The 23,497-nt window shown below is 39.0% G+C and overlaps 1 protein-coding gene across 2 annotated transcripts in view; it reads right to left on the reverse strand.

Moving 5' to 3' along the window:
- TSPAN4 (tetraspanin 4) overlaps positions 1 to 23,497 on the reverse strand; it is a 692,998-nt gene that overhangs the window by 319,095 nt on the left and 350,406 nt on the right. Inside the window, exon 1 of one of the 2 annotated variants that reach the window (XM_039321933.1) lies at positions 6,635 to 6,835. The exons of the other annotated variant lie outside the window; for it this stretch is intronic. Within the exon in view, the coding sequence (XP_039177867.1) occupies positions 6,635 to 6,701 (67 nt within the window). The 5' untranslated portion in view covers positions 6,702 to 6,835. Of the gene's footprint in view, positions 1 to 6,634; positions 6,836 to 23,497 lie in introns of those variants that run through there. 2 annotated transcript variants of the gene reach the window in all.

Consider the following 23,497-nt stretch of genomic DNA (forward strand, 5'->3'; position numbering starts at 1 on the left):
GAGCGATGTGATTTTATTGATTTTGATTATGTGCCACCAAGTCAATGCCAGGTCTTATTGACCCCAGAGATAGTCCTCCCTCCAGGACGATCAGTTTCTAACCTCATTCTTCAGATTTTCCAGGGGTAGCCATTGATTTATAATTGAGTCTATTCACTTTGCAGCTGATTGTCCTCTCTTTCTCTTTCCTAGCATTATACACTTCTCCATAGAGTTAGGTTTTCACATAACGTTTCCAAAATATATTTTGAGTGAGAACTTTAAATTCATTGTTTATTTATGTGGCTATCCATGGTATTCTCAAAGGTTTTCTCCAATACCACAGTTCAAAACTGTCAACATTCTTTTTATCTTGGTTTTTCAAAGTTCAATTTTCTTATCCATAGATTGTCAAAGGGAAAACCACTGCCTGTACAATCCTGACTTTATAGGCATAGACCACCTGAGTATCTTTTTCAAGTCCTCCATTGCTACCCTACCAAATGCTAGTCTGCAACAAATTTCTTGACTGCTTGTTCCTTTACTATTGATAGTTGATCTTAAAAGGCAGAAGCTGCCCATCACATCAACATCTACACTACCATTTCTAAGTCTGGTAAATTATACCTGTTGTCATGAGTTTGACTTTCTTTATATTTAATCTTAGTTCCATTTTTTTTACAATTTCTTTATTTTCATTACCAGAACTTATAGATCAACTGTATTTTTACCTATTACAGTGATGACCTTGGCAGGTTATTGAAGTTTTTCTTTAACTTTAACTGGTTCATCTTTCAATCCAGCTTCCCTTAATATATATTCAGCACACACAATAAATAAGGAGAAATTATACACCCTAATCATTCCTTTGCCAATATGGTTCACCATATTCCATCCAGATGGTGGCTTTTCATCCTGTGTATAGGACAATGATGTGTTTTGAGATTGCCATTTTCCTAAAAACTTTGCACAGTTTGGCATGGCTGAGCCTTTCTATGGTCAATGGAGCACACATTGACTTCTTCTCAGCATTTAGTTTCAGTATACATCAGCAATAATATCTCTTATTTCCCCAGCTTTTTCTAAAACTAATCTGAACATCTGGCATCTCCCTTTCCATGTATCTCACTAAACTATATTACAGGTCGGAGATTAATCCTCCTCCTCCTTCTTCCCCCCTTGCATACTCTATTAAGCCTCTTTGGGGGGGCTGTAGTTATTTAGTTGACCTATTCCAATTTCTTGGTCACTGCATCATTCTCCAGATTTGCCAGCAAGACTTAGCAAGACTTTGTTAAACACTCTGCCAGTTCAGCTTCTGTTGCTTGCCATACATCTGTATCCACCAAGTCCTATACAGCATTCAGACTTAGCAACGACTAGAGTGCTGATTTAAAATTCATCTGCTAGCACTAAAGTTCTTGGAAATACAGAATAACTTAGATACTGATATCTCCACTCTGCAGAATGTCAGAATGTCTCCTTCCATTTTGGTTTAATTTTCTTTGAATCCATTACTACATACATGCACTGACTTTCTTTTGCATACTAATTTGAGGTTGGAATCTCTTCAGAGATCTTCAAGAAGACTTTCCTTGTATTTTCCATGTCCTGTTTCCCTCTTCAATGTCGTTACAGATTTTGTTGCTCCTTATTTCTTATATGAGCTCTCTGAAATCCTGTGATACTGATGCTCTTTCTGAAAATGGTGATTATTGAAGAACAGGTAGTATGTTACTATTTCATACCCAATACAGGCTACGTTCAGTGCAGGGAAGAAGAGCACACTGCAGGAAGATACAAAAGGAAACTCTTACCAGAGGTCCAGCAACTTTGTTGTTTCCAAAGAACAACAATTTACATGAATACTTAAGTTGTATGGTTTTTAAAATATATTATTTATAATAATAATATTAGTCTTGGGGTGCACCCATCATAAAGCCTTCAGAAGTGAAGATCTCTGTTTTTCTAGTTACAAAGGAGTGCAAAGATGTGTAAAGTAAGAGTTAGTTACACAGGTGCTTCTTATCCACCTTGTTTCATCCTATGGATGAACTTGTAATTTACTTATAGTTGCATATGAAAGTTTAGGCAATCCTGGTCACAGTATGTTTCATACAATTTATATGTATGAACAAAATGAATAAAAGTTAAACCAACTTTTATATGTTACAAAGTTATAGACAGCATTTTTCTCTAAATCTGAGTGCATATCTACCATTTACATGAAGTTGTTTAGAAATTCAGAATAAAAACAATGAATACAGCAAATTAATATATTTCAATACCATTTTGTCAGATTTTGTGACATCTTCTTTTGGCAGAAACAACAACTTCCAAACCTTTTCTCCAGCCTGTTAAGACCCTTTGTATTCTTTCTTTCAATATTTTTTCCATTCATCCTTGCAGAATTCTTTTAGTTCAAACATATTTTAAGGTCTCCCAGCATATTCCGCATGTTTGAGGTCCTCCATAATTTTTCAATATCCTTGCTTATAATTTGTAAACTCATTTTCAAACTTTTCAGTAATTTGATAGACCTATACAGTACCATAAATATGTATACATCTTTAGAAATGTGTATATTATAATGATTTCCTAACCCCCCCCCAAAAAAATTCACTGCTGTTCTTTGTTTCATCCTTTTTTCACTTTTTATTAACCTTGTTGCAATTTGATAAAATTAGTAAACTTGTCATGTTCACAATATTCTGAATTCATTTAGTTATGAATCATTACAATAAGGAGAAGTATTTAGCATTTCAAATGCAACAAAACACTGCTAATTGTCATATTTATCTGTGATGAAATCATTTAGGGAACCTAATAAGGTGTTTAGCTAGTTCTCTAGTTATCTCTAATTGTAGTATCTGTCTAATTGCCTGGATGATTATGTCTTTCTAAAAAAGTCGGCCACATGTGGAGATAATCTTTTGCCTGTTTATAACATCTCCAACAACTAGATAATATAGCGGAAGTGAATATTCCCAAGATTCTCTAAGGAATTAGCTATATATTGGCTATAGTTCAGTGGAATGATTTTAGTCAGTTTCAGTATGCTGATTAGTCTTGTGTTATAGTTTATTTTAAATGAACTATTTGTTTAAACACTGTTACAATTGGAAATCATAGAATTTTTTAGAATTTAAATGAAGTTATTTTTTAAATAATTTTAATATTTTTAAACAGTTTGAATATTCTGTTCATTATATGTATGTAAGGCAAATGCTTCTGTCACAAGTTAGAATTTCTTTCTCCTAGCAGAGAGGATGCATGGACAGTGTGATAAAAACCTATAAGAAAAACCTTAACTAACTTCTGAGAGAATTTCAGATTATAAGGGAAAAAAATCATTCCTGATCTTGCCAATTTCACTGAACATAATAATTTGTGCCAGGCCCAATTATGCAAAACTCTTAAATTTGTATTTTACTTTGGGCATATAGATTGAAATAATTGAAAAATCATTCATGTGCTTAGTAAAAACAATATGCTCAGTGCTTTGCAGAAAGGCAATAGACAGTTGAATGACAATCCTCTAGTTATCACTCTGTAATTACCGTATTGTCTAATAGCCTAGATTACTTTTACTTTCCAAAATGTCTCAGGTGAGCATGTTACCCACTAGAGAGATTTTAAGAAATACCAATATTTTGCAAATGAGGTATGAAACATATGACATTTGAGCAAGGTTTTCTAGGTCTGAAGATGTAGGTAGAAGATAAAATCATAATTCCTCTTTTACCCTGTGGATATGAATAGAAAAAAATCTGGGATACATGCAACACCCACACTAAAACTGCCAATGCTTTGTTGGTCATACCAGATAGTATTTCAAACCCTAAGGGAAAATTCTTTGGTGGCACAACAGAGTATCACGAGAAACAGTGGCTGGGGTGGAGATAAATCTCTTTCTTCACCTCGTCCTCTTCCTCACTATCAATAGAAATGCTGAGGGTAAGATTCTTAATTTTATCTTCACAAAGACCTAGAGAATGGCTACTCCTAAACGAAGAAAGTTATGGCAATATCATGTGTCAGTGGAGTTTTTCATAACATAAATGGTTGCTATGGCTGCACTATCTTCAGATGATCAATAAAAACATAAACCCTTAAGCACCACATCTACTGAACTGTCGTCAGCCACAATGAAGTATAGCCATATTTTAGAGCAAGTGATCAGTCTGCTCTTTTGCCTTAATGTGATATAACTTGGTACTAGTAGAAAACCTTCATATGATTCACTTTTTTGAGGACTGAATACATTCATGCATTACACCCCATCGCACATTACATACAATCCCTTTACACACAAAGCAAAATTTATGCTGGTCCCTTCCTACAAGACAAAGATGACCACAAAGATTAAACAAACATTTTGTAAATAAACCCTGATGACAGTACATCTCTCATTCGAAGAGAAGAGCAATTTGGGAAATCCTAAAGGACAGCATTCTGGGTCATGTAATTACAGATTCATTTTAAAAGGAGTTGATTATAGTAGAAGTAGTCATCGACTTAAGACCATAATTGAGCCAAGAATTATGCTCATAAGTCATAATGAAATAACAAGAAGAAGGAGGAGGAGGAGGAGGAGGAGGAGGAGGAGGAGGAGAAGTAATAGTAGTAGTAGTAGTAGTAGTAGTAGTAGTAGTAGTAGTTGTTGTTGTTGTTGTGAGGGACTTAGGAGGAGGAGGAGGAGGAGAAGTAGTAGTAGTAGTAGTAGTAGTAGTAGTAGTAGTAGTAGTAGTAGTAGTAGTTGTGAGGGACTTGTCCTTAAGTAGCTCGTCCTATGTTTGTGCCCAATTTTATGACCATTTTTGAGGTGGCTGTTAAATGAATGCCATGTTCATTAAGTGAATCCAATGCCCTCAATGGGGGGGGGTTGTTGTTTTTTGCTGGAAACAGAAGTAAATGCTGATTTCCAACAAAAAGCATCATAAATCATAGTCACATGACCATGGGACACACTACAAAAATCTGTTAACGCGGGCCAGTTACCAAGCACTCAAACTGTGATCACATAACCACAGGGAAGACCTGGCATTTGGAACTTGGAATCCAGGTTGTAAGTAGTCCTGCAGAGCTCTGTCATACCTTCGGTCACCACACAACAGGTCATGTCAAAGACTACCTGGACTTGCATTCTAATATAACTATACAGACTCTCAGTAAACCCAAACTAAATTGCATGTGTATCTGCAGGTCTTCCAGCAGTCTTTATATGCATTTTTCAGCAATCTCTATATGTGGTCCATCATGTGCAGTCAGTCATTCAACCCTGATAAGACACCAGAGAGAAAGAAACATCCTGTAGAGAAATGTTAAAGAACTGGCCAAGGTTGATGATAAATGTCTCACTCTATCAAGGCTAGCAACATTCTGTGTTAAGCTCACTCGGCACCTTACTCTCCACAATGATTACTGACAAATCACTACGTCTTCTGTCAGACTGGAAATTTCTTCTTACTCTAATTACCAAAATTTTGCTGGATTTTGTTTTGTTTTGTCTCAGTCTTAAGTAAATAAATATGTAGTTGCAATCCTCAGCGTACAAATTTTTTTAACAACCATTTGAAGTTACAACAGCGCTAGCTGTTGTAGGATCCCCAGGGTCACGTGATCAAAATTCGGATGCTTGGCAACTAGCTCATATTTATGATAGTTGCAGTGTCCCAGGGTCATGTGATCAGCTTTTGCGACCTTCTGACAATCAGAGTCAAAGGGGAAGCTTGATTCACTTACCAACCGTGTTACTAACTTAACAACTGCAGTGATTCATTTAATAACTGTGGCAAGAAAGCTCATAAATTCAGGCAAAACTCACTCAATAACTGTCTTGCTTAGCAACAGAAATTTTGGGCTCAGTTTTGGTTGTAATTCGAGAACTAACTGTAATTTCTTTCCTCCACTTGCAATCTTATCTTAAGTATTAGGAAGCAAACAAACACAACACTATTTTGTATTTTATTTGGGGGAGGAGAGATTATCTAAATCTTGCTCAACTTCACATCCTCAGAAAGAAATAAACAGACAAAACCCACCACAAAAAAGTTTTATCGTAGCTACGTGCATGAAAAGTAAGAGAACTCCTGGTCTCTAATATGATGCTACAGCCTGAAATGTTATTTTCCTCTGTTGTTCTATCAAATATTTTTGGCACTTATCTGCTACCTTATACCATGCACTAGATATTTCTCATACCCAATTTAGAATCTATTCCTCAGCCAGTCTCTCACTTTCTATTCTAACACATACTGAAAATATTTCTGGAAAGTACTTCTCCAGAAATTCTCTTGCTTAAAAATATTTTGAGTTGCCTTAATAATTATACTATGCTTCCAACAGAATGAGAACTGTTTGGGGATCTCCCACAGTGGAAAAACATACACACAGCTCTCCCAAGGAAGACTGATTATCTGAAAGCATTCCCAAAACCAAGTTAATAGTCAGAATACGTATCTAAAATAGGCCTCCACAAGGGCAAAAACAACACCACCTCTAAAGAATAGGACCAAAGGAGAAAAAACTAAACAAAACAATCAAACTGTTTAGTCCAGACTTGGTCCTTTGCTTTATCATCATTATTATTATTTTTTAACATGATGGCATGAGGTAGAACCTACTCAGCATAAACAACATCATCTCACAATACCTTGCTGGGAGTGCAAGAGCAGGACTGGCCCTTCCCAAACGATTAATGAAGCTGTGGGGAGACTCATTGCCGACCTAGGCAGTATTCGCCCTCCTGCCTTCTGCAGCACAGCTCCCTCATTCAGTCCCGTACAGTTTGAGTGCTGAGTCCTGATTCATGGTTTCAGGCTCCAATCAGGAATGCAGCCATTGAAAACTCAGAACTATTTTTACTCTTGACCAGCCACAGCCTCTGTGTTCCATAAAGACTTCTAAAGATAAAACCATCCTCAGCTAGTTAAGAGGGAGGAGAAAGAGAGAGAGAGAGAGAATGTGTGCACGTGTGAATTATGGCTTCCCCAGCATTTGTTAAGCTTCTAAACTATGGAATTGTTCAGAGGAAAAGTTGTAATTAATCTAAAGATATTTGAGTCCTATTCATGTATTTCTAGCTATAGAGATCATCCTAGGACTAGATGGTAAACAAAACATTTTTTTCCTTTACCCTTTTGTTCATTGGAGATAAGTTTTTTCCCCAAAACACGTCATGTCCTGTACATGTGCAAATGACATTAAACTTTCTTCTAGTAATATGTGCAAAATAAATACATAAATAAAGACACGTCTGCCTCCTCTTTTTGGAGGAAAACATATAGCCCAGGAATCTCCAACCCTCAGCCGGTGGACCAGTAGCGGGCCGTGGCCTGTTGGGAACTGGGCCGTGCAAGGGCTGGGCAAGTGCGTGAAGCTCCATTAGTGCAAGCCTGCACGTGAAGCCATCCTGTCCCCTCCCCCACTGCTGCTGCTGCCAGGCTGCAGAGCCAGAAAGGTTCAGGACCACTGATATAGCCTACAATATGAAGCAGCAACCATAAGAGAAAAGAGATATAATATTGGCACATTACAGCCTGGTTCAGATATGCTCTAAGACAGTGATGGCGTTTAGAGACTGAGTGCCCAAACTGCAACCCAAAACCCACTTATGTATCATCGGGTGCCGGGTGGGCGTGGCCCATTGGGTGGGTGTGGCCCATTGGGTGGGCGTGGCCCATTGGGTGGGCGTGGATGTGATAGTAACAGCAGACTGGGTGGGACTAAAAAGTTCAATCAATCAATTCCAACTTTGCCAGATCTTTTTTTCCCCCCCACAAGAAGTTGAAATTGATTGATTGATTGGACCTTTTTTTTTTTTTTGCACATGGCAGCAGAGGCCTAAAGCGAAAGGTTTTTATAAAACACAGCTGAAGGCCTAGGACTGGGGCGACGGCGCACGTGCCCACAGAGAGGGCTCTGCGTCCCACCTGTGGCACGCGTGCCATAGGTACGCCACCTCTAAGAAATCAACTGAGAAGAAACTCTGCACACTTACACTCAGAACTAACCTTTTCTATATATACTGCAGTTTCTCTTTTCCAAATTCCTGTTTTTATCTGTCTCTCTCATGTGTGATTTCCCCACAACTCAAGTGACGTCACCTTCCCCAAGCTCTGACTGTTGCATCCTTCTTAAATATCAACCAAGAAATAACTGGCCGCTTTGTATTATACAAAATAAAATCAAGCAATGCATTCAGAGCCAATACTTTTCTATCAACAAGGATGCTACAGTGCTTGCCGATGACACACCCATAAGTGCAAAGGGCAAGAAACAAAACTATCTCCTAAAAACTCATAGGCATTTGTAAAAGGATAATATAGTCATGAGTTCTTAGATACATGGATTCTGCACAGCAGAGTGGATTCAAAGCTGGGGATGATAGCAAATTCCTACAGGCATTGGATTTTGCATCTAGTTTTTTTTGTGGTTTTTTTTAATAGTTTCCATAGAAATCCCAAGTCTCATAAACCCTGAACTGATTCACAAGATAGTTTGCTTGCTGGATATACAATGTTCAGGAATGGCTGCTGGAATTGGGTATGTCTAGTTTAATGAAGAGAAGGACGAGGGGGGACATGATAGCAGTGTTCCAATATCTCAGGGGCTGCCACAAAGAAGAGGGAGTCAAGCTATTTTCCAAGGCACCTGAAGGCAGGACAAGAAGCAACGGGTGGAAACTAAGCAAGGAGAGAAGCAACCTAGAACTAAGGAGAAACTTCCTGACAGTTAGAACAATTAACCAGTGGAACAACCTGCCCCCAGAAGCGGTGAATGCTCCAACACTGGAAGTTTTTAAGAAGAGACTGGACAGACATTTGTCCAAAATGGTATAGGGTTTCCTGCCTGAGCAGGGGGTTGGACTAGATGACCTCCAAGGTCCCTTCCAACTTTACTTTATTATTATTATTACTAATTACCTTTTGAACTTCAGTTTTTTTTTAAAAAAAATAGTGAGCTTTTCATCAGCTCGTATAGACATAAAAGAACACATCAAGGACCTCAATACCAACATGTGTGTGAAACATTGTTCTTTAAAAAAAACAAAACTGTGCTCCTCTTCTGTGAATGTTTGCACTTGTAAAAATGAAGGATACAGGTGGACCAGCTAAAATTTCCACAGCTTTAAAAGCACTTCACTTTCAGCTTCTTTGAAAAACTTCCCTCTTATTAAAAAGGGAAAGGCTTTAATCATAATGGAACAAGCATTTAAAATAACAATAACAAAGTCTCCCCAGCACATTGTCTTCCTTATTTACCTCAACTCTCCTGAATGAGAAGCATTTATTTTTTTCAAACACACTCTGAAAGTAAGTAGGTTATATATTCTATGTATTGCATTCTTCCGTACCAGAAAATGTCTAGAATTCACATCCAATCTCAGTCCTAAGAAGAAAAGTATTTTCAATTCTGATGCTTCATGGGGATTAAAGGGATAAGGCATCCCACACAAGGGGTGGAAGGAGCAGAGGAATTCACTTTCTATTGAGTCCAACTATTTGTACATCGCCTGGCAACTACTATCCATAGTTTCAGGTGGGAGTTTTTTCTAATCCCACCTAGGGATGCCTGAGACTTTCTGCATTTAATATTAAGCACATGCTCAACTACGGCTGTGACCTGGAAACTATATGGCTCTACTTACTCGCTGTGTTTTAGGCATCCCAGAAAGTGCCATGCATTCATGTACTCATAGTTCAGGAGTCCTTCTTCTCACTCAGATAAGCACACTTCCTCCAAAGGTTATAAGATCAGCTCCCATCATATTCTGAGGCAGCCTACAGAAATTGCAGCCTTGTTGGTGAACTCCCAACAGGCCGCCATTGTCACTGTAATTGCTGCCCAGTGTAATGTGATGTGTCATTTTCAGGACACAGCCAAGGTTCATGGCAGCAGGACGAATTGACGGTAGAATTATTTTATGGTTTCATATGACTTTTATGGATTCATATGACATCTATAAGCACCTTTCATTCTATATGGATCTCCCCCTCCCCAAGAATCTCTGAATTTGTCTCTACGTCTGACCAGTTTCTGAGGTTGCATCAAAACCTTTGATATCTTCTGGTGGTTAGAGTAGAGTAGAGTAGAGTAGAATAGAATAGAATAGAATAGAATAGAATAGAATAGAATAGAATAGAATAGAATAGAATAGAATAGAATAGAATAGAATAGAAATCTGGAAGGGACTTTGGAGGTTTTCTAGTCCAGCCCCCTGCTCAAGCAGGAGAACCTATACCATTTCAGACAAGTGACTGTCTAGCCTCTTCTTAAAAACCTCCAGTGATGGGGTGCCCACGATTTCTGAAGGCAAGCTATTTCACTGTCCTCACTGTTAGAAAGTTTCTCCTTAATTCCAGGTTGCTTCTCTCTTTGGTCAGTTTCCAACCATTGTTTCTTGTCCTGCCCTCTGGTGCTTTGGAGAATAATTTGACCCCCTCTTCTTTGTGGCAGCCCCTCAAATATTGGAATACTGCTATCGTGTCATCCCTGTTTCTTCTTTTCTTTAGACTAGCCAAACCCAAGTCCTGCAGCCATTCTTCATAGGCCTTTGATCATCTTAGTTGCTCTTCTCTGAACTTTTTCCAAGGTCTCAGCATCTTTTTTGTAGTATGGTGACCAAAACTGGTTGCAGTATTCCAGGTGCGGTCTTACTAGGGTTTTATAAAGCAGTACTAATATTTCACGTGATCTTGATTCTATGCCTCTGTTTTTACAACTCAGGATTGTATTAGCTTTTTGGGTGGCAGCTGGCTCATATTTTTAAGAAGAGATTGGACAACCATTTGTCTGAAATGGTATAGGGTCTCTTGCTTGAGCAGGGGGTTGGACTAGAAGACCTCCAAGATCTCTTCCAATTCTCTTATGCGGACTTGAATCTGCAGCTGTGTGTTAAAGATTTATGTGTTTTCTTGGCTATATCTTTTTTTAAATTTCTTTGAGTCAGGTTTCTTCTTTTCCTTTCTTTTACTCCTGGAGACTACCTGGATATGTTCCTGCAGTTCTCTTAGTATGGCTTTTTGGAAGTATTTTGCCATTGCCTCTTTCTTACGGTTAACAAAGACTGACTGGCCCAAGGTCGCCCAGCAGGCTTTGTGCCTAAGGCAAGCCTAGAACTCATGGTCTCCTGGTTTCTAGCCTGGTGCCTTAATCACCATATTAATCTGGCTCTTATTACTAATAACTAGTTTATATATTTTGTGTCTCTACATGCAACCAAGTAACCATGTAATATCTGAAGCCAAAGGTAACCATGAAAATGCATGTAAGGAAGAAATGTAATATAAAAAACATGTGCCTTACCTTGGTCCTGCTTGTGAATATTCTGGACTATAATTCCCATAATCCTTGATCACTGACTATTATGCCTGTGACTATAAAACATCTGAAGATCACCCAGGTTGTAGAAAACTGTATGAGATACCACACAGTACAAACAATGCTTTTATTTATTTATTTATATTTCATATATATGAACTGCCCATCTCCCTCAAAGACGTAAAACAGTATATTAAAATTAAAATGTTATTTTTTAAAAATATATATAACAATTTTAAGGAGGCAAGAATAATTAAACCCTGTGAAACATTAGTTAACAATTAGTTGCTTGTTCTGCTTTCCATGAAGCAGCCTTAAAGATACATCTGCAACCCAAGTGAGGTGTATGAATTGAAGGGAAATTAGCAATTGAAGATGATTTGCTCAGACTTTCATCTTCAAGAAACAATGATTCTAGCCTGCCTAACTAGTATACCAGACTGCTTTAATTGCCGGTGTTGTCCTTCCCAATTCTTTCTCTTTAATTCATATTCCAAATTCAAACCTGGCATCTTTGGATTGCTAAGCATGTACTAATCCACTGAAAAGATAATTCCACTTCTAGATTTTTCATAAAGCTCGACAGAAGTACAGCTGGGACATCAAGATCCTACTCATGCGAGAAGGCCAAAGAAAGGATCTGTCTAAGCAAGAATGTCACTATTATCTTCTATCTTACAATTAAATGCTCTTTCCCACTTATGTCCTGAGTTCTATTTCAGCTTGTTGTTGTTGTTGTTGTTGTTGTTTTGCTAAAACTAAAGCTACCATAGCTGGAAAGACTCCATAAAGGCTATTTTGTCACCTTGTAGTTACTGGACCCAAAGCCATATTTCACAGCTCTCTAACTGCATTGTTCTTTCATATTGAGCTTAAAGTATTGCTTCCTATGTGAGCGCTCTCTTTCTGCTTTGATAGTCTTCTCCCACAGATTCTAATGGGAGTATGTTATGAGATGTACTAATGTACTTAAGGTGGACTTGTCTCTCTCCCCCCCCCCCAAAAAAAAACCCAGAATCCCTTTTCAGTTTGATTTACAGAAAAGGCTGCTACATATATCTCCCTCTGTCCACTCTGCTACAAAGACCCATGATGCAGTGTTTTGCCATTGCCTCCTTCTTAGGTTAACAAAGAATGATTGGACCCGAGTCAGCCAGCTGGCTTTGTGCCTGAGGCAGGACTAGAATTCATGGTCTCCTGGTTTCTAGTCCAGTGCCTTAACCACTACATTAATCTGGATGTCATTATTAATAATTTGTTTATATATTTTGTGTCTCTACACGCAACCAAGTAACCATGTAATATCTGAAGCCAAAGGCAACCAAGAAAATGCATATAAAGCAGAAATGTAATACAAAAACATGTACCTTATCTTGGTCCTGCTTGTGAATATTTTGGACTATAATTCCCATACTGGCACAGCTGGGATGATTGTGATGGAGCTAAACACACAAATTTTATTGAAAATCATCTTGAAAGCTTTCCTGAAAACAAAAGACTACTGGTCCACGGGTCACTTATAACTGAAAAACACACACACTAATTTACTATTGCATTTTTTTTTTTTTTTACAAAGGCTTAGCCCAAAAGACATAAGCACATGCCTTGCCTCCAATTATTTCTGAACTGAGTATGGCCATCCCTTCTCAGTTTAACCTATTCAAACCAGCTTTTGGGGCTGTTAAAAATGAAGACCTTTCACTCTGGAAGGCAACATAATCATTAGCAATAAATTAATGCTTTAAAAAGTACCTGGAAAATGTAATTAACTTTCTTCATAAATGCTGAAATTGAGTCACCCTGCCACATAAAATGGGCATGCTAAGATACAACATGTGTTCAGATTGTCATGCATGTGCAGCAAGGACCAGAAATACCCATCACATTATTGCAAAGTGACCTTAGAGAGATTCTGGGAACAGATAGTGTAGCTCCTGAAGACTTTGACACCAGCTTCAATATTTCATGCTGAAATGTCAACATTCGCAAAAAGGCTTCTGACATAGCCCAACCATATTCTATATCGCCATCAAGACTGAAGACTTACAGGCTCAGAAAAAAAAATAAATAAATACTAGGCAAGTAGGAATACAATTGCTCCTTAAATAGAGATTTCCCTGTCTGCTTTTCTATCTGATGCTATTTAATCTTTAATTTTACAGCCCTTAGCCAGTTCCTACACCCTCTGTCAGGATGTCAACCTTGAACTACTAGACTGCACAGATATAATACACTGTTCTCCTTTCTCTCAGCAACAACTACTGGGTAGAAATGATGTAACCAGCTGTCAGCTGCAGTGCCACCTCCTGCCTCTGAGCATAATAGGAATATACTTGTGGACTTCTATTTCTACTGTTCTTTTTCTCATGAGAAGTAACCTTCAGACTCTAGTCTATGACTACAATTACTGGACTGATTTTTGTTCTGGAAGCATTTCCCACATTAATGAAAGCTAATGTTTATACTAGAAGGACAAATCAATTTTCTAGTAGGAATTGACTACTGATTAAAACAATCCTTGCAAATTACTGTTTTTCTCACTTTCCACAAAACTAATCACTGATCAGTCTTGGTTTGACTTAAATTTATAGTTAAGAGAATCAAGAATTAAAACAATTATTATTGCTAATGCAGCCTTTCTATTATTACGTGTTATTTGTGTGAGATTATGAGGCTGGAGAAAAATGGAAGCGAGATATAGATATAAACTACCAAGGAATAAAAGGCAAGTCAACGGGCAGCTGATTTCATAAAAGGCAGGTCATCTTATGGGGCAAGGAATCTGGGAAAAAGTATTTGAAATCATTCAAAAAGACTTCACCTTAATATACAGTATGTCCTATAAATGATTGTTGGAAATCCCCTTACAGTTTTCAAGGTTCTGTATTTATGCTCAAGCTAGTATTAAACATAACTTACGGGAAATCTCTATAGTTCATGCTTCCATGATTTTAACCAACTGCTTTGGGGCTTGACCAAAATAGTTGCTGCTATTGAATATTTGAACTGGCAATATCCCAAGTTACTTTGCTTGAACAAGAAACATTCAAAAACACAAAAGGCAGGGAAGTGAAGCATTACATTTTAAACTGCTTAGCTAACATAATATTAATGCTTTACAATTCTGTATCAAATCACACACATATTCCCTAGAAGAGTATAATAACAATAACAATAACGTTGGAAGGGACCTTGGAGGTCATCTAGTCCAACCTCCTGCTCAGGAAGGAAACCCTATACCATTTCAGACAAATGGCTGTCCAGTCTCTTCTTAAAAATTTTCAGTGCTGGAGCATTCACAGCTTCTAGAGGCAGGCTATTCCACTGTTTAATTGTTCTAACTGTCAGGAAATTCCTCCTTAGTTCTAGATTGCTTCTCTCTTTGGTTAGTTTCCATCCATTGCTTTTTGTCCTGCCTTCAGGTGCTTTGGAGAATAGCTCAACTCCCTCTTCTTTGAGGCAGCCCCTGAGATATTGGAACACTGCTATTATGTCACGCCTCATCCTTCTCTTCATTAAACTAGACATACCCAATTCCAGCAACCGTTCCTTATATGTTTTAGCCTCCAGTCCCCTAATCATCTTTGTTGCTCTTCTCTGTACTCTTTCTAGAGTCTCAACATCTTTTTTGTATCGTGGTGAGCAAAACTGGATGCAGTATTCCAATGTGGCCTTACCAAGGCATTGTAAAGTGGTATTAACACTTCATGTGATTTTGATTCTATCCCTCTGTTAATGCAGCCTAGCACTGTGTTGGTTTTTTTGGCAGCTGCAGCACACTGTTGGCTCATATTTAAGTGACTGTCCACTGGGACGATGTTTTGCTTGCATACCAGCACATAATTGGGGACATACGGGCAGTTATGAAGCCTTGAAAGAATGTCATATGCAATTTGGAGAAGGCCTCGTATGGCCTAGGAAAGAAGGCCTTAGCATGTCCAGTGTGGCTTCACAAAGGCCCACACCAGTTGTCCCTGTGAGCAGTGATAGAAGAAGCTGGAACCAGCAGGATGGAAGAGCCAGCCCTATATAGGGCAGAAGGTGGCAGAGCCAACTTTCAAGGTTTAATATTATGGAGGTGATGGATCAAAAAGGAATAACTGGACAAAAAAGGACCGATTTTTAAATGAATTGTCTTTTAGGGCAGACTATTTGGGGATGAGGACAGTTCAGAATTGGCCTTATTTTCCACTAAATCAAATTGATCTATTAAAGGTTGCATGAAAGAGGGATTTTTGCATTCATCTGGAGTTTTCACTGTTTGTGTATTCACATGAGGACAACTCCAGCTAATTCAATTACAGTAGGAGACATGACACATATGAACTTTAAATTCTTCAAATACTAGTGGCTCACACATTGTTTAGTCATCACAAAGTTCTGTTCTTGGAATATTTGTGTTTTTGTGGCCACCCAGAATAATACAGATTGTTCAGCTGGGGCACTAGAATAATGGGAGGGGGGGGGAAGCCGCATGACTACTGCAGTGGTTGACCTTCTTGGTATCATACTTGAGATGGACAACAAACAAACCATTAGTGGCACAGTGGTTAAAGTGCAGTATTGCAGGCAAACTCTGCCCACAGCCTGGAGTTCAATCCTGATGAGACTCAAAATTGACTCAGCCTTCCATCCTTCCAAGGTTGATAAACGAGGACCCAGATTGTTGGGGACAATATGCAAATAATGTTTCTACTTTGTACACTGCCCATAGAGTTCTGTAAAGCACTATGGGTGGTATATAAGTCTACATGCTATTGCTAAAGAGCAATGCTACATTTTCACCTGAGGACTATGGTGCTGGAGAAGACTCCTGCAAGAAGACTCCTGCAAGCCCCTGCAAGGCAATCAAACCGGTCAGTCCTAGAGGAGATCAACCCTGACTGCTCTTTAGAAGGCCAGATCCTGAAGTTGAAACTTAAGTACTTTGGCCACCTAATAAGAAAAAAGGACTCACTGGAGAAGAGCCTAATGCTGGGAAAGATTGAGGACAACAGAAGAAGGGGACAACAGAGAATGAGTGGCTGGATGGAGTCACTGAAGCAGTAGGCGTGAGCTTAAATGGACTCCAGAAGACAGTAGAGGACAGGAAGGCCTGGAGGAACGTTGTCCATGGGGTTGAAATGGGTCGGACACAACTTCAGAACTAACAACAACCTGAAGAGATGACAGCTAGAAGGCTTTATCAAAATCACATATAATACTCTGCCATCTCACAGGTCAATGTTCTCAATACGTTTCCCATTAGTAGAAAAGAATTAATCTACCCCATTCTATGGGGAGAGTAACCCAAAGGAAACCTTCCTTTATTTTTCTATTCAGATAACCTCTCCTCTGCTGCTCCAGATAAGCAGAAATGTCTTTCTTTCTGTAGTTTGGGTAGATAAAACGACAGTAGCCACAATGCCCATTATAGAGAGCAGATAAACTATAAGATGATAGCTGTGGAAGGAAATAGTCTCCTACTTCCTCCTTTATTAATGTATAAGTTCCCCAGCAGGATTTGACAAACTGATAGAAAAAGGAAGATGACTGTGTGAAGATTGTTCTTTATCTCCACTAGATTCTAATTTAGAAGTTGAAGGCTTGTAACTTTCCCAAAATGGAACTGGAGGGCAAAATGCAACAGTGAGCAAAAATAAAAACAAATCACCTCTATCTGCTAGGCAATTTAATTGCATTTTGAGCAATATAGTCAAGATCAACATTTTTAGATTCATGCATATGAACTGGGTTATGCTTTTTCTTTAGTGCAATATTCAACATTCAACAGATAAACAGTTTTCAACATCATTCACATTTAAAGGAATCAGCAGAGGTAGGAAAATGCATTTTATCAGGGAAGACAATCAAGCTAATAAAACAAAGCAGCGTTTGGTTGATAAGTAAATTCATTTCTACCACAGTTTGCTTTATATTCTGTTTTAATACTGAGTGCCTGTAATGAGGTAAGCTTCAAAATGATAAAGCAATATTCACTTTTTGGCTGAGCAAACTCTGGATTAGCTTTTATTTAAAATGAAATAAAGTTTGCAGACTTCTGATGTGGGCTAAAGATAAGCCATGACATTCAGCTAGAGACGTTTCCAAATGAGGCTTTTGTTCTGAAAACATTGGCCTTTGTTATTTAATTTGTAAGGAAATCCACAAATATCACAGCTCAATTGAATTCTCTTTGTTTATCTATGTTTTTCCGATCTGATTTATGTTTTATTTAAAAAAAAATCCAGTCTATCCAATAAAGACAAACTGCTATTTACAAACGCACACATAGAAAAATACAATTAACCTGAAAGCTGCCCATTTCAATTTGATCCTGTTTTATTGTTTTCTTGTTCAGGACATCTGGAAAGTTCATGGTCAATTACCTCTTAGATGACCACCTTTTATTTCTTAGAGGTTATTACATTACTAGCATCTTGTCACTATTTTTGTCTTTAATCTATGTATTTTACGGAAATGGTGCGATTTAACCAAATGGAAAGAAATAGCATTGAGGGGGAAAGAAAGAAAGAAAGAAAGAAAGAAAGAAAGAAAGAAAGAAAGAAAGAAAGAAAGAAAGAAAGAAAGAAAGAAAGTTATATACTGTATTCAGAGATAAGAAAGCAACCAAGTATGGGGCAATTCAGAGGCAATTTTATATTAATCCTATAAGCAAGCCAAGTAGGAAAGCAATAAAATGAGTTGAACCTTTGAATATGAAATTTTCAATTGGTATTTAAAAGATTCTTGACTGAATGAAACATTCTTCTTGCAGGCATTGTAAAAAGATGGTAGACATGGGAAGGCAATGTTGGGAAAGAGAGGGTTGTATTAAGTATTTGTGAAAAGCCACCATTTTAATTCTATTTCTAGAGATTGTGCAAAATCAGTATCTCACTATGGGATAGTAGGCTTTAGTGTGGATGAATTAAATTTATTTAAGAATACTAATGAAGCCATTCTGAGAATATAATTAAGGATTATTCATAAAATGCTTTACCCTTTTGAAACTTTATTTCATTATCTAATTGAAAGCATTCATAAATGCTTTGTTGTTTTGATACAAACTTTTGATGTCTTCAGTGAGGATGTGCTATTTCTCTTAAGGATCTTCCAGATATGGGTATTCCTTGTCTTAAGACCACAACTGAGCCCAACATTTATGTTGCTAAGCAAGAAATTTGTTAAGTGAGTTCTGCTCCATTTTACGACTTTTCTTGCCACAGTTGTTAAGTGAATCATTGAAGTTGTCAACACAAGTTAGTAACACAGTTGTTAAGCGAATCTGACTTCCCCATTGACTTTGTTTGTCAGAAAATCGCAAAAGTTGATCACATGACCCCAGGACGCTGCAACAGTTGAACCAGTTGCCAAGCATCTGAATTTTGATCACATGACCATGGGGATGCTGCAAAGGTCGTAACTGTGAAAAACGGTCATAAATCACTTTTTTCAATGCTGTTGTAACTTTGAATGGTCACTAAACGAACTGTTGTAATTTGAGGATTATTGTACTTGCCAGAATTTGCTTTTGGAACTCTATCTGCAGAGAAGCATAGAGGTCATCTGGGGCAGAGGTCCTCAACCTTTTGGCACCAGGGACTGGTTCCATGGAGCGAGGTTTTTCCACAGACCAGAGGGGGCCTGGTTTTGTGTGCTGCCTGCATCCCTCAGATGGGGCTTTGCTTGTTTGTGCGGCCCTCTTGCTGGCATGCCACGGCTCTGTACTGGTCCACGGACTGGGGGTTGGGGACCCCTGATCTGGGGGACAGACTGCAGCAGTTAACAAAACATTAATTAAACCTGAGAAAGAAAAAAAATATGTCAGAAAGAAACTTTTAAGTGACTCTAACTTCACTCTTCATATTATGCTGGTGTTTAGAAGAAGACTTGGCTCTTTACTCAGGACTTTTGGTGAGGATACCTGAAGCCTCCTTTTAATCAGATTTTTCTCCCAATTAGTTTCTTATTTTACCATCTCTACCTTTTTTGTTTTTGTTATTGTTATTGTCTTGTTTTTGAATTTTAAATTATTTGCAAACTACCTGGAGTCACTGTGAGACAGTGGGTACATAAATTTAAACAACAATACTTCTCCAGAAAAATAGGAAACAAATATAAGTACCCACACACACAAATCCTCTGAAAAAGTCTAATTTCTCTACCTTATGAGCCACAGGTTGCAAAATCCAGACTAATCCTGGAGATCTTGTCCTATAAATAAACTGTATATCTGTATCTTTCTGTGAATAGTAGATACACACACACACACACACACACACACACATACACCCCTGCTAAAATCCAGACTGTAAAAAAGGGCAGGGCCAAGAAAAACCTTTTAAAAGAATAACTACATATTAACATTAGTTCCTTATACAATAAATCACCCCTCTTGTGAAATCAATTAGTCCCTATCTGTATACACTTGTCATCCTTTCTCTTTCTTTGTATATATATCACAGATATACCTGCACACAAACACAAAATCACCAATACACATAGATACAGAAATTCCACTTCCTCCTTCCTAGCAGAAATAGCAAAAAAGAAAAGATAGGAATGAGTCAAAGGAAGGGGAGCTTTGCCCTGAGATGGGAAGAAAAGAAGGGGAAAAACTGAATATAGATAATGAAAGAAGAGGTAACTGACACAGAGAGAGAAAGAGAATGTTTAGATATGACAATTCAGGCAAGTAGCTAATGCATGGAAAATGCTTCCATCATCTCTGCTTTTCAATGTCTGCTCTTCCATCTCTTGCTTCTATTTCACAATATTTCCCAGTCTTCTTAGTTAATAAAATGTGCCCTACCGACCCCTTCACAGGTAATAGTTTGCGAAAGTTCCCCAATTGTTCGAAAATATTTTCTTTTGGGTAAATACAGTAGGAAATAGCATGAACCACCAAGAACCAGAAACCACACAAGCAGCTGATCAGAGTGACATGTTTACTGCTATCTCCTATAGAGAGGGATCTTACCAGATTAAAGCACTTACAACACAGCTACTAAATAAACTCTGTGACATTTTAAGGGGAAAACTCCTTTCAGCCTCTTCCTCCCCATCAGCAACTAAGGCTAGACACCCCTGTCACTCCTCCCCTCAACTCAGTTCCAGGCTCCACCTCACATCAACAACTCAAATAAGAAGAGTGTGTATGAGTGTGTGCCTATTTGTGTGTGTGTCCCATATAGGAGCAAACATTAAAGCAAATTAGTTATAAGATTTCTTCATTACCTCTTAAGTATCTCCTTATTAGTATCATCTCTTTGCTACTGTGTGTCTAAATTGAAACATTTATTTCATCCTGTTTTATCAGTTTACCATGTTTTGCGGATTACTGTATAGCTCATTATAAAGGGGATGAGTTATAAATATTAAGCAAAATAAATGGACAGATATTACCACAGCAGTCAAATACATTTTAAGCCTAAACATGGATTAAACAATAGAGATGTCATGTCTACATAAAATAGTCTGTCCTGACAAATAAAGCATAACATGATGCCTGGTTTATATTGGCGTTAAGATCCAGATTGAGTTTCCCAGCCATTTTAATGAGCATTTTAATCCCACTGAATTCAATGAAATGTCCCCGTGCAAGAATGTATAACATCACCATTATAATGCTATTTTATCCATTTTATCTAATTTTACAAATAGTCATCATATCCTGTTCTATTTCATGTTTTTATTTCTTTGTTTATGAGTTTATTTATTGGTTTATGAGTTTATTACAGCATGTACCAGCCCTACTAGGTAAACGAACAGGAAAACACAGGAATGGTTGCAAGTAAAAACGTCATAATGGTTCACCAATGGAAGAATGGCTGTACCATAATGAACAGTAGGAAATACAAAGAAAGAGAAAGAATGCAGATATTCACATGTTCTGTTTTCTTTGGATCCCAGTAGAGCGAAGTCTATGAAGCATTCTACCTTCTATCTTTAATTTTTGAAAAGCCAGGATCACTTGTAGCAAAATCAATCAATCTGACTGTGAGCCTACTCTGATTCACACATGTCTAACACTGAACAGCCACTGAGAGGATGGTCATTATCACTGTATCATTACTGTTTTCAATTCCATTGTGGGTTTTTTTTTATTTTTTTTATTTTAGTTCATAAAACACAAGATCATGCCAATCACATTTTAGGCTAGGGTTTTGCTAGGGTTAAGTTTAGAAATGGGTGGATGAAAGGGGCGTTATCTTACCTGAACGCCTTTTCTCAGCATGATGATGGATAATCCACTGATTGGGTTTCCTGTAGTCCCTTCTACCCAATTAGACTAAGTCTAGAGATAGCCACGCCTCTTGCTGGGTCACGTTTACTCAGTTCCGACGAGGGCGAAGCAACAGACAAAGTCAGACGCGTTGGTTCCCAGACCCCTGCCACAGTGCCCATCAATCATTAAAGGGCAGGAGTGGATTATCCATCATCATGCTGAGAAAAGGCGTTCAGGTAAGACAACACCCCTTCTCCAGCATGAGGATGGATAATCCACGGATTGGGACATACCAAAGCCTGCCTGTCCCTGAGGGGGGGTAACAGACAGGGCCTGTGGTGCAGGAGATGAGACAACCTGTTGTAATACTCTATGGCCAAAGGTAGCATCAGCAGAAGCAAACCTATCAATTTTATAGTGACAAATAAATGGGGAATGGGATGACCAGGTTGCCGCCCGACAGATTTCGCCAATGGGTGCCTGAGTGGCCCAGGCCGCAGAGGTGGCCCCACTACGGGTAGAGTGGGCCATGATACATGAAGGAATGGCTAAGGACTGTAATTGGTATGCCCTGGCAATACAAGCCTTAATCCACCAGGCAATAGTGGAAGATGAGACCATGTGTCCCATAGAGGAAGGATTGAAGGAAAGGAAAAGTGCCTCTGACTTATGGAAAGCAGCAGTCCTTTTAAGATAAATGCGGAGTGCCCTGTGGACATCTAAGGTTTGCCATCTGTGTTCCAAGTCATGGGATGGTCTAGGGCAGAAGCTCGGCAACATCACCTCCTGGGACCGGTGAAACAAGGAGTTTACCTTAGGAATGAAAGTGGGATCTAATGCAGGGTTATGCAATCCGGGCAAAACAGGCAGAGATCCTCCCTGACCAAGAGGGCCGCCAGTTCAGATATGTGTCTGGCCGAAGTCACTGCCACCAGAAAGGTTACTTTCATGGATAAAAGATTGAGATCACAGGATTGAAGCAGTTCAAAAGGCGACCTGGTAAGGGCCTGTAAAACCTTTGAAAGATCCCAAGAGGGATACCAATGAACAGTTGGAGGTCTAGTGTTAACTGCCCCTTTGATGAACGAATGGATCATTGGGTGATGGGCTAGTGAGGAAGAGTCGTCACAAGAGAGTACCATGGCCAAGGCCACAACCTGCCTCTTGATGGTACTTGGAGAGAGGCCCTTATCTATTCCATCCAGTAAAAACTGTAGAACTTGAGGCACAGTGAGAGATGACAACTGGACCTGATGCTTGGACATCCAAGATAGAAAGCTCCTCCAAGTGGAGTCATAAACTCCATTAGTTGACGGGCGTCTAGATGCTTGAATCATATCAATGACTCTCGGAGGGTAAGCTTCTCCGCTCAAGTGCCATACGGTCAACTGTAGCCATTGAGGGTCAGGGTGCTGGAGCGCCCCTTGACTGAGTGCTACTAGGCCCAGAGGTATCTTCCACGGGGTCGATGCTGACAAACTCATGAGATCGGCGAACCACGGGCGCCTTGGCCAATGAGGAGCTATGAGAACCACCTCCGCCTTTTCTCGTAATATCTTGCGGATGACAGCTGGAAGGGGGAGCGAAGGAAAGGCACAGAGAAGGCCCCGGGGCCACAGTATGCGCAGAGCATCTACTCCCTCCAACCCGGTGACGGGAATCGGAAAAAAAATCTTGAAAGTTGGGAGTTCACTGCTGAGGCGAACAAATCCAGAACTGGATGACCCACTCTGTGAGATATTTCTAGGAACAGCGCTGGATCCAGGCGCCACTCTGAATGATCCACCGTCGCCCTGCTGAGAGCATCCGCCTGCTGGTTGATTGACCCCGAGATGTGATCTGCCTTGATCAAGGCCAGATTGGCCTCTGCCCAGGAACAGAGCAGTTTGGCTTCCATCATCAGAGAACTTGACCTGATTCCCATGGGCTTTGGCTGCTATGTTGTCCGTGAGGACGAGAACGTGCTGGCCTCTCACCTTGTGA

This window comes from Crotalus tigris, unplaced genomic scaffold (assembly GCF_016545835.1).
Source record: "Crotalus tigris isolate CLP2741 ecotype Arizona unplaced genomic scaffold, ASM1654583v1 scf7180000023830.6690815, whole genome shotgun sequence".
NCBI lineage: Eukaryota > Metazoa > Chordata > Lepidosauria > Squamata > Viperidae > Crotalus > Crotalus tigris.